General features: G+C 35.9%; 1 protein-coding gene across 1 annotated transcript in view; it reads right to left on the bottom strand.

Moving 5' to 3' along the window:
• Positions 1 to 1,896: 1,896 nt before the first annotated feature.
• The window catches only part of LOC138029708 (uncharacterized protein C5orf34 homolog), a 14,402-nt gene continuing 3,798 nt past the window's right edge, over positions 1,897 to 12,500 (bottom strand). Inside the window, exons 3-12 of the mRNA XM_068877461.1 lie at positions 11,521 to 11,772; positions 10,258 to 10,337; positions 9,982 to 10,108; positions 8,764 to 8,867; positions 8,625 to 8,685; positions 7,931 to 8,205; positions 6,744 to 6,845; positions 5,322 to 5,362; positions 3,194 to 3,261; positions 1,897 to 2,210 (exon numbers count right to left, since the gene is read on the bottom strand). Of these exons, the coding sequence (XP_068733562.1) occupies positions 2,025 to 2,210; positions 3,194 to 3,261; positions 5,322 to 5,362; positions 6,744 to 6,845; positions 7,931 to 8,205; positions 8,625 to 8,685; positions 8,764 to 8,867; positions 9,982 to 10,108; positions 10,258 to 10,337; positions 11,521 to 11,772 (1,296 nt within the window). The 3' untranslated portion in view covers positions 1,897 to 2,024. The remainder of the gene's footprint in view (positions 2,211 to 3,193; positions 3,262 to 5,321; positions 5,363 to 6,743; positions 6,846 to 7,930; positions 8,206 to 8,624; positions 8,686 to 8,763; positions 8,868 to 9,981; positions 10,109 to 10,257; positions 10,338 to 11,520; positions 11,773 to 12,500) is intronic.

The raw sequence follows: 12,500 nt of genomic DNA, 5'->3' as shown, positions 1-12,500 counted from the left end.
GGAAAAGTAAATATGGAGAAGTCCGTTATCGCGCTCGCACCTTCTCACGTGATTCGCGTTTTATTGATGGAGAGCGTAAATGACGTGACTTAATAAAATACTTTAATAGGCGATTGAAACTGGGATCTATGTGATCCTTGGAAGAGGGTGTGGTGGCAAGGGGGGGAGGGGGGGGGGCGGCGATTTCCACTTGATGGTTGCATATACTAGCTTGGGATGGAGTTCAAGAATTGCTATGGGATTTTAGATCTTTTACTTCCAGCTGTGGAGAAATGGTACCAACATAGCAGTTTTTTATGCATGTCACATTCTACACTAATAAGGATTGTGTGTCATTATTAAGCAGAGCTTAGGGTTTACACTGTAAGTGTACCTCCTTATCTCTGAAATAGACTATTGAATTCTCTCCAAAGGAATTCAGGACTATATAGGGCCAGCACAAATGCAAATGAAGTGAAAGCTTTTGTACAGCGAGACAAAAAACAATATAGGACCTTTTGTTCTTTAATGATAAGGAAACAAGTGGTTCTATTCATTGAACACAAAGCAGTGGAAAGAAACTGGGCTAGCCCCTGCCCCTTCTTTCGTAAGTAATGCGTGACAAAAAGGTTTTTATTTTTCATAACATTTTATAGTGCCATCTACAAGCCAAACAATTTTTCACTTTGCCCAAAGATGGGAAAGAGAACTGTTTGCACGAATTATTATAATTTGTTTTTCAAATGTGCCAACCACTGGATGTTCCAACAGCTGAAACACACAACCCCGTGGGGTGGGGGGGGGGGGGGAAACTCTCTTATATACGCTATAAAGGTACCGGTATGTGCCGCCTGATAGGGTAGGGTTTTTGAGGTGTTTAGTCCTGCCTGTGGGCTGAGTTTCAGTCGATCTCAACCTGACTCGAGGGTTTTTCTCTGGGTACTCCGGTTTTCCTCCCTCATCAAAATCGACTCACAGCTAATTAACATTTAGCTGTGGTGCTTTGCTCCAACATCGAACATGGACTGTATAGCGGCAGCCAGAGGCGCCTTTGTATGCTTTCAGTCCGATATCGTGAGCTGCGCCCTATGCAATTCAGTCCTCAATACTGCAAAAAAGGGTGATTAGCACTGCCAATTTATTATTATTAAATAGGGTATCCTTTTTGGTAATTTTGGTATTGTGATCCTTGGGTCACTAAATTGCAGTATCCACCCCAACGCGTAAAACGAAAAAGCTATGGTCTATTAAAACTGTACTACACGCCTGAATACACGCTTTCAAGTTTAACAAAGCGATTTTAAAGGGGCGTTTATAGCTTGTATTGCCATACGTGCACTCCTCACTTTCACATGGCCGTCAGGGGGAAGCACTTATTTGGGTTGTCACCCCCTTAAAAAGGGTACCAAATCTCGATTTCCTACCCTTAAATAGGGTCAGGGGTTGAGAACCTTGGCGGCACACAGCTATCCTAAATTGTCGGGAGTACCCACCCGGGCACACAAACTAACAATTGGTAAATGTTAACGGGATCATTCCGATAACGGACGTTGCTTAAAAAGGATTGGTTCTTGTAAAATAACTATTTTTATAATAATAATAATAATAATAATAATTATTATTATTATTATTATTATTATGCTTTGCTTATTATTTGCTGTATGTGGCAAACTAAACAGAGTAAAGAGAGAATGCACATGCCAAAACGCTCATTGTAATTCAACCAGTCAGAACAGTTCCCTGAACAGCATATTATAACTGGTATTTATTTCCCTTTGGGCTCCCTGCTTTTTACCTAAGATTCCTCTTCCTCTTAGATGATATTGACACTTTTTGGAACTAGATAGTGCACAATGATCACTGCAAACTAAGTGCAAGAAATGGGACTTTTCAGCAATCTCTGGACACACTCTTGAAAAGAGTTGAAACTGAAAGCTTGAAAAAAAGTAAAAGACACCATAGCCAATACAAAAGGGTAAACAAATAGTAGAAGTAAAGGGTAATGTATTTACCTATCTATCATTCTAGAAAAGGTTCCTTCATTCTCATAATGATAAATAGTTTATTTCAGGTCGGCTAGTATTTTCATTTGAACATTTTAATAAAGTTATGAGTCCATCAATGTCATCTATAGCCTTGCTATTTTGTTCCAAAATACTGTTGATTGTAGCTTCTCTGTCTGGTACACCACAAAGCTGTAAGGGTGCCTTGTCATCTTTCAAGTTCTCAAACTGTTGAAAATTTGAAAAAAAGAGATGAAAGGAATACTGCTAAGTTTTCAAATCACAGCTGACTCATTTGATGTGGTGTTGGCTCTAAACTGGATTTATGGATTTGATCCCAATGACTAAACACAACATTAGAACATCCCCCTTTTTTTCTCCGTTTAGCGTCGTCCAACTGACCCAAATTTTTGGCATTTTCCAAAAAAAAAAAAAAAGGTAACGATGTTTTTAAGCCATTTTTACATCGCATAGGAGTTTCGGTGGTTGATCCTTTTACCCACGCTGTCTTAATTTTGCAACAACATCCACCAACTTTTGCGCCATATTGATTTAGGGTTCACGTCTTCTTGTTTTCCTGGCTCCACAGCTATGATGGTGGGGTGCCAGGAATCTGATTCTGAGAATGCTTGACTTTTTTTTATGACTTTTTTTTTCGACCCACCCAATATCAGGAAACGCATTTGACGGTAAAAGGAAAAAAAAAAGGGGGGGATGGCCTTATGTCTTGCCCTGCTGTAAACAACACAGAAAGCAGTTGTTTGCTGGTGATGTGTCAGTCGAATTTGGCGGAATGCATTTGCTTCAATCACCAAAAATATTATTTGTTAAGATTTGGGATTTGACCTGTTTATTGTACACCAATTTTCTCAATGCTCATCCCGAAAGTCGAATAAAGGATGTACTTTCAAGGATGTACTTCCAAGGATGTACATCGACACTTCACCTCAATTTGAGAGGAACAATGTTTCATATTCCAAGGATGTACATCGACACTTCACCTCAATTTGAGAGGAACAATGTTTCATATTTAACAAGTCAAATTAAGTATCTTTTTCTCTGAATTTACGTCTTTGTCTTGATGCTTTTTCAGGAGATCACAAGATAAGAACTATTAAAATTCATGTCTGGAAACAGTCATACAATACTTTGATAACAGTGTACCCAAAGTTACAATGAAAGTCTACCCAGAGTTGAAATAGCTAAAGAACCTTTGCTGTGGTGTCCTTTATTGCTTTAAGGGGCACATCTGCCACTTTGCATTGTTGGCTATTGATATCTGGGGAACATTTTGCATAAGGAAGTAAACACTATCACAAAAAATGCAATCATGACACCAGAGTAAATCTCAATGTACACAGAAATGTGATATATAGTAATATATAATGTATATACGTAGATAGTAATTTATGAAACTTGGAATACCAGTATTCTGAAAAAGATATTATAATAATTATTTATTATAGTTCTTGGCGTCAAATGTGGGTTGAGGTTGTAGGTTCTTTACTCTTCTCAAAGACATTTTTCTCCGGGTGCACAGTTTTAATCTGCTGTCCTCAAAAAACCAATGTTTGATTTGATTTACTTTAAAATGTAGTGTCTTTTGGATGAATTAAGAGACAATTAATTTGTAAAGCCCAAAAAACCATTGCAATCATTATAATAATAATAATAATAATAATAATTTTTTTTAAAGTAAAAATAACAAAAACTTTATTTCAACTATTAAAACAATTAGTAAATATTTACAATTTTAAACTATATATCGAAATTATTTACAAATTTTAAAAACTAAATTATATGTTCACGATAGAAAACTATTTACGATATGTGAATAATTTATAAATTGGAAAAAGACAATTAAGCATTACTAAAGAAAAAGCTAATCAAAAAAAAACTAACTAATAATAGTAATAATAATAATTTAAAATGATGATCTAAAACATATTGGTCTAAAAACGTATTGTACATAAAAAGTCTTATGTATCAATGAGAAAAATCAGTCAGGCGAAAGCATAAAACATTCGTTAATAAATTCGTTATAATAATAATAACAACAATAATAATAATAATAATAATAATAATAATAATTATTATTACTATCATTATTCTTAGTAGTAGTAGTAGTAGTAGTAGTAGTAGTAGTAGTAGTAGTACCGGTAGTAGTAGTAGTAGTAGTACTATAGTTGTAATGTAATGAACTATGCATTGAACTGACTGCAAACATTTTTGTTTTTATAAATCTAGGTAAAAGAAACGAAAGCTCTTTTAGATACCCAAGAGGCAGGAGGCACATCAGTTGGACATTTACAAGTGCAGATGAGAAATTGCACATTAGAACCACTGCAAAAATTTAGTCAGAGTGAGAATTGACCAGGGAACCCAAGATTTTAAGTCTAGAGTGACCTAACTACTCGGCCACACCCCCTTCCCATACATACATCTTATTAGATGTTTTGGTGCGTTTTATCACGGAGTATTTTTACACGTTTATCTGTATTTTGATGAGCCCCCTAGGGCAAGTCAAAATACAAATAAATGAATACAAATACTCGGTGATACTACACACCAAAACATCTAATAAGCTATTTATTATCCAACTTTTTTGCACTGGATTTTTAGCAAATGAATATCAAAAACAACGGAAAACATGTGACAGATTTGTGCAGATGGGGCAACGTCAGCCACCAAACTAGTGAAACCAATTCTCTATTGCACAATAACCAATTGTACAATAACTACCGGTAACCATACAATATCATGGAATATTTGCACTCGTTTCGTGCGTTTTCAACAATAAATAATACAGTTGGATAATAATTAAACCACAGTTACAATGTATTTTAACAGTTACTTGAATGTTACGGTAGGAGATGAGCTAGTTTGTTCAGAAGCAAATCAAAGGACATTGCATAAAAGTAAATGACATATTTACCTATTGATACATTAATTTTACACAATACATAGCAAAAATGGTAGTAATATAATAAAAATTGTGGTGTCAATTTGTTCTTTCAAGTGATCATGAAATTATCAGTAAGGGTTAGAGTTAATCAAAATGTTGTTCAAATTTGAGGAAATTAAAAAATCCAACATGAAATGTACCGGTATTTTGTATTTCTTGACAATGGCAATATTTTTGTTATGGAATTTTTAGAGGATAATTATATCATAATTTTATCTCTTCATGTTTATTACTTTCTTAACTGTGATTATCTAAAAATTTTAAAATAAGATTATAATATTCTTTGCATTTAAAACTGCTGTATCCTTGCAGGCAGACAAAACATAATACCCGTAATTTACAGTTTTAAATTATCCATTCATTTGAAAAGATACATTTGAATCTTTTTATCTTCTCCAGTTCAGTCTTTATGGCCCTGATAATCCAAGAGGAATATTTGCAATACTAGTTAGACAGGTACACTCAGTAAGAAATACACTGTAATTTGGCACAAATACATTTACTTAAGATGTTTTACAACAACGTTTGATCAGCTACCCAGCTAAATGAATGGATGCCAGGCTGTTGCAGTGACATCGTTTTGATGCAAGATTCAATCTCTATTCTTTTCAGGTAAATAACATAATAAGTACTAATTTGTAAAATTCGGGAATGGTTCATAAGGGTGACAGTCTACACTATATACCCTGTTGTTTACTTAGACAATAAACTTTCATCTGCAATGTCTTGTGCAAAGAGACACTGGCAATATACTGCTTGGGGAAACAGGAAACCGACTAGTACCCAGCGAGTGGAGCCCTTAGATCTTCCTTGATAAACTGGGAAGAGGAAGGGACCTCTCCAAACCGCTTTGAATTTCTTTCTTGAGCATGCATTAAAAATTAAAATGTACATGTATTTGGGTGTCAGTCATGCGTGACCAGTGACTGCAAACACAACAAAATTAAAACAAACAGTCAAGATATTTCTGAACAACTCTGGCAAACACACAACAACCAAGGAATTATTTTCTTGGAAACTCAAGATAGTTCATACTTTTAAAGTGCCATTTCATTTTTTACTGAATTTTTTTTTAGTTTCTGTAACGGATATACCGAGGAAATACTCATGGGATTTAGACATTTAAAAATTATTGTCACACTGTTGTAAATTAAAAAAATGTATTCATGATGCATGGCGACTGATCATGTGCAAAAATGAAAAAAAACAGGTTTGACAAGACAAAACTAGACTGGCTCATACATTTCTTTGGATGAGTGGCAAATCAAAGACAGTCAAAGCGGTTGGCAGAGTCCCTTCCTCTTCTTGACTTATCAAGGGAGATCAAAGGGCCTCTGCTTGCAGGGTAAGGGAGACCTTGTGGTGGACGAGCATCCCTTTCACAGGAAAGCTGTGCAATACTTTTGCAAACTGGGTTATGTTCCAGCTAATGTGAGCCCGAGGGGACTGTGTGTGAATTTGTCTGCAGAAGAGTAGTATTTGTGTGACTTGTATACCTTGTGGGAAATCTATATGGATTTTACAATGGATCACCTAAGGCTTGCTGTTGTTAATACTGACACAGATCGTCAGTGCTCTCAGCTTTGACAAGTGGAACGACGTAACATTACATTACATTGCCCTTTCCGTAAGAAAGCAACAAGGTAGATACCGGGTATCATAACAAGAATACCTCTTTTCATGCTGCTATTCACAAGCCAGTTGACTTACTGTAGCACTGAAGTAATTTTTGTGGAATTAAAAAAAAAACCAGCCTCTTTATGGATAAAGTGAGAAAATTCTCTTCCCAGACTCACCCTCTTTTGTTAGGGTCCCAAATGGTGTCTTTATAAAAAGTTTTCCGTTGTGAGGGAGTAGCCTTCACCCATTCTTGCCAGTGAAGAGCTGCCTGTAAATACCTGTAAAAGTTGGGTCGCTCATCACTGAAAACAGCTCTCGCAAGGAGAATTTTTTAACTACCTGGGTCAAGCTGTGAATAATAACTTTACCAGAAAGTTTTCAAAACTACATTTATTTAATAATCATTATGACATGAGGTATGGAATGGAATAGGTATGAATAATATTAGTCAGAACAAGTGCAGGATCTTCTTCAAGCTCAGAGCAAAATGTAATTGACACTTTAGGAGACAGTACATGTATTTGCAGCGAACTGTAAGAAGTTAGAAAATCAGTATCTATAATGTTCAAGCACTCGACAGCACAGCCCTTTTTGACTGATAGCTGTTTCTGCTTTGGTCACCTCATACACCACTTTTGCTTGAAAGAATACAGGAGAGGTCACAACAATACTTAGTCTAATAATAATACTTTAATACTTGTAACCCACATTTTACCATGACATGATGATCAAATGCACAAGATAATAAACAAAAACAAATAAACACTATAACATGTACATCATTACATTAAAAATCGATTACTAAATCAATTAATTATTCCGCAAATATTCCATAAATGACTATAAAATTATATGCTGTATATAAAATATAAAATATGTTTAAATAACAAACTCTGTCAAAAATCCTATAAACTGTTATTCAAAGTGAAATGTCAGTAACGTTATTTAAAAAATAAAAGATAAAAATATGACACCAGGAACACTGTACCAGATAGTCCTTCCAAATGCTGTGTGGGTTAATTCTTTAACATCCCAAAGAGTTTATAAATCTGAAAGAACTGCGAGACAGGGTCTACAGCTTATAGTCCTTGTTTGAGGATACTTGGCAGTCTGGCCATTTTTTTTTGTACATGATGTTAAGAATTACAAAGGCAGCACTCTCTCCTCAGTTATTGTAAAACCCTGAGTATTGGCGCAGCCAGGGTTCAAACCCGTGATCCCCTAGATGGTTGTCTAATACTCAACCGACTGAGCCACACAGATGTAAGGTGGAGGTGTGACAGCTATAACATTTCAGGGCAATGATTTGAATAATGACAAAATTAATGTATACTAGTCCATTTCACTGTGTCATCTGACATACTTCTGATAATCAGCACACTGCTCCATATCTCTTAGCTTGAAGCACTGAATGACTCCATTAGAGAGAATGAGCTGGCAAGAACAACAGATAGCATCTTCTTTGTTTTCTTTGTTGTTCGAAACAACTCTTAGGTCAAGAATTGTTCTATCACAGAATACCACATTGATGTTTCCATTTGAGAGAGCTCTGAATCTTCCAGTGCCTGGTACATCTACAGTTTCCACGACTTTGGCCGGAGAAAATTGTTTGGGCAATGTAACCAATGATTCTGGCCCCTGTCAAATACAAGATGAATGTCAAGAGCATTATTGATTGCTTATTTAAGTGAACCATTTCATAAATGACTCGTCTTTGCTTTAGTGTAATGTCTGGGCACCAAGCATTAATAATATTTTGTTTTTATTATTGTACAGTACATGTACTACTATATTCCAAGGATGTGTGTACAGTGCCTTCCCCCTTTTGAATAACTGTCTCTTGGACTGAGTTGAATAATACATATATGTTAAATGCTTCACCAAGGTATCAATGAAGTAATAAAAAGACTGACCAATTGATGGCAAAGACCAAAATATCTTGTCAAGGTGGCATAAACAGAAGTCATTGGAAGACCATTGCAATATCTGCTGTGAAGCTACGTGTAATGTCAATGTAATGATGTGGACTTCAAGTTATTATGTATAAACCACTGCACCTCCTCCCAGCAACATCTTTCTTGTAAATACTGTCTAGCATTGTTCAGGTACTCGATATAGCTGAAAAGTAACACAACAGTCAACCAAAAGGAACAAGAAGATTAACGTTAAAATTCTGTTGTTGACTTGAAACTCTACCTTACAGCTTGTTTCAGAAGTCTACCAACAGAGTATGCTTTCCTCAAAAATCTTTCAGGAGGTGGCTTGTCAGCTGAGTAAACTCTCTCAAGAACCTCTACAGCCTAATCAGAATGATTGAAACAGCTTTTATTTTCACCAACAATGTTCAAAGTAAAGACATCAAAGGGTGGAGTGTAACACTATCTGTTATTTTTGTGGGGAGAGCACAAAATACATGTATAATGGACATCTTATCATCTTTGAACACCAATCTGGAAAGAATGCCCAAGCAAAAGTTAGGTAGACGTGTGCCACTCAAAAGCATCAGGAAGGTGTGGGATCAATAATTAAAAGAAGTACTTGAAAACAAAGACTAATTAAAAGCACAAAAAACATAAGGTACAAAACTTAAATTTGAAGCAAAGTAGAATGTTAAAAATAACGTTGGAGTTCAGATCTTATTGACAACAGTTGGTATGTACTTCTACAGTTCTCAGGTCTTAGCAATACAAAATTAATAGTTGGCTTTCTGGGACACTGTTTTCCAGTTTTGGTAGCTGCACGGTGTTTCAAAAAAGAGTGGGGTGTTGGTTCAAAAACCCCACAAAGTCATGCAACTTCGTGATATGACAAAAGAATAGAACGTTTATAGTGGTTTGGTGGGAACTGTTGTAATTTGACCTGCGGCAATTCCTTGTTGACACCCTGCCTTAAAAAAGTATCTGGAAGCCTGCTCCATTTTTGGCATAGGGTGCTTAAGACATTTTTGATTTCTTGGACTAATTAGTGCTTTGAAGAGGTTAGTATCTAATTTGTAAAGGAATTAGTGCTGTGATTTCCTTTCACTGGTTGGACATTGTTTAGTCACATCTCTGTATATTTATGTAAATAATTTCAAGTAAGTGTAAGTTAGTGTAGTAAGCATTGTAAGTAGGTGTGTTTTCTAACTTAATGTATGCATTAAGTGTTTGTAAGCAAGTACTACATAGTGGTCATAGGTAATATAGCGAAAAGTATTTGTAATGTAAGTGGTGGTTGTAGGTAATGTACATGTAAATATTTGTAACATACGAAGTGTTTTGTGTCAAAAAAAAAAGTAATGTAATAATAATTGTTATTGATAATATTGAGAATTGTGGCAAAATAAACTGTACTGAACTGTTTCCCTCAAAATTATGTTTCATACTTAACATTTCGGGGTCCAATATATTGCTTTTAATAAATTGATAACCTTACCTGCTCTTCATTCCTTTGAACAAACCAGTGGTTAAAGTACCTTCCATTTATCCCCTGTGACCTCACCAGAGATCCATCTCCAGGGATAATCTCACAGCTGGACAAACCTGTTTTCTCATAGAAAAACCTAGTTTGGACGGAAAATAACATGGCCGATTCTATAAATTTACATTGTAATTTTATGTAAACTATGAAAAAGACGGATGTAATTGTTGATAAGAGTACAGACATTTGATTTGTTAAATTTCTCATTCAAGTCATTATGTGGCTACAAACCTGAAGATAGTATTCTTTTTCCAAACAAGTTTCATATTTGGTCGCAAAAAGATTTGCTCATTTCCACACTCACTTAGCACCTGAAAAGTACACTAGAAACTTACAGATACAAGTAAATGAAAGGGTAGTTTCTAAAGAAACTGTGGTGCTGCGTCGGTGGGGAAGTAGTATACAAAAATTTGGTTTTATCAACGGAGTTGATAATGTAAATTGGCCACCGTACAGAGATTCTAAAAGCTGACGTTTCGAGCGTTAGCCCTTCGTCAGAGCGATTCAGTGGCCAATTTACATTATCAACTCCATTGATAAAACCAAATTTTTGTATACAGATCTATACAAGTAGTCAACTATCATTAACAAACAAACTTTTTAGCTTGTTAAAACTACAGAAAATAAGTAGACATGGAGCAATAAAAGGAGAAGCTTGGTCCCTGGTAAATAAATAATGATTAGCCTACTACCAAAGCTCTTTTTTTAACAGAGGCTGTGAGCGGCACAAAGGAAGACTGCTTGTAGTTGTATACTTATCGTTTATTTCCGACGAGGGCAGCATACATACGTGTAGCATACATTGTATAGGATGCTAATTTTAGCTTAATTACACCTTACCATATAGACCGTATTCATAAATGGTGGTCAAAAAATTATTCTTTTGTGTTTGTGCTAATCATCCTAACTAGCCTCACTTTGGAACAAAAATTCTTTTGAATTTTGTTCGTGTTTACGAGGCTAGTTAGGATGATTAGCATAAAGACAAAAGAATAATTACTTAGCCGCCATTTGTGAATATGGTCTATGAATAATAACCAAAATATGCTGAGATATGCTGACTACGGGGCGTCACAAGAAACGCCAAAATACATATGTTATTGTGATAACAACATGCAATAACATAATGCATTTACAATAGGCATTTCTTGTAACGCCCCGTAGAAAGCATATCTCAGCATATTTTAGTTATATGTAATTCATCAGCCAGAGGGTCCATATTGGCATGGATTCATGAGGTCTTAGAAATGCAGCCATGGGTGGTACTAAAGAAAGAGGGCACAGTTTCTTCTGAAACTGACCAAGCATTGAATTTGATGTAATCAACGACTCATCCCGTAATGATACCAGTAACCAGTCCTGCTATAAATGGGCCATAATATTATGCAAAAATTCTGCTGACACCCTAAAACAAACCAGATTTCAGGATTTGCTGAATACCACCTGCTCACCGATAAAAAAAATTAATAGGATCTGATCTGTGCATACATATACCTGAGCTGATCTCCATGTGTGATGATGAGAAGCATGACAAGTAAGAGGAAGAGATTCTGGCAATTTTGTGACAAAGCTTTTTTTGCACTGAGGAGAATGGCTAGTGTCAACATCCTTCAAATTTACGACATCAAATAAAAGTTGAAGGGGATGTGTCCACACTTCAGGATGTGAACAAGTAGAATGGATTTGTTCTTGCCAGACAAAATGGGTTTTCTGGTGTTGCTCTCCTTGCTGCCTTTCCCTTGTTTTCTGTAAATGATTGAATAAAAGGGCCTTGAACAACACTGCTTCAATCAGTCTCAACCAAAGGTTGCTCCTTTTTTAACTAAAGCAGAAGAGTATGAACAGTATGTGCAGTGTTCCAAATAAAAGGCGGATCTAGGGTCAAAAACCAGACAATGCTGAAGACCTGAGCCTGCAAATCAAGGAATAGACTTAAGGAAAAACCCAGATACCCACTAAGACTGACTGAAGTTTGACCCTAGAACATTACTTGCAGGAACCCTGCCTCCAATTCTTAGCTGGAGCACAGTGTATGTGTTTTGAAGCTGCTCTTCTCTGCTGTAGATTCATTCAATTTTGTTATGATACTCAGACGTTTGTTGCTTTGTCAAGCTCAATGCAGCTTACAGCTTTATTCAAGTTCTATTTGAAAACAGTGTCAACAATGAAAAAGCTCTTGCTCCCATCAAATTGACTCCCATCTAACTACTGTACATCTCGCTGTGGCGCTGTGCTCTTGGATCAATCATGATCATGGACCACAATGTTACATTACATGTACATGTAGCAGTTGCCAGAGCCAACTTATTTATACTTACAGTCCTATCTCCTTGAATTTTGCCCTTTGCAATTCAGTCCCCAAAACTGCAGGTTAGGGTGATTACGTTTACCGCTAGCTACATGTAGGCCAGCTGGGGCCCGTTTCTCAAAAGTCTTTAATTCGTCAAAATTCACAGTTATTTTTCTTTTTGTTG

This window comes from Montipora capricornis, chromosome 13, assembly GCF_036669925.1.
Source record: "Montipora capricornis isolate CH-2021 chromosome 13, ASM3666992v2, whole genome shotgun sequence".
NCBI lineage: Eukaryota > Metazoa > Cnidaria > Anthozoa > Scleractinia > Acroporidae > Montipora > Montipora capricornis.
This window is presented reverse-complemented; position numbering and strand designations above follow the sequence as displayed.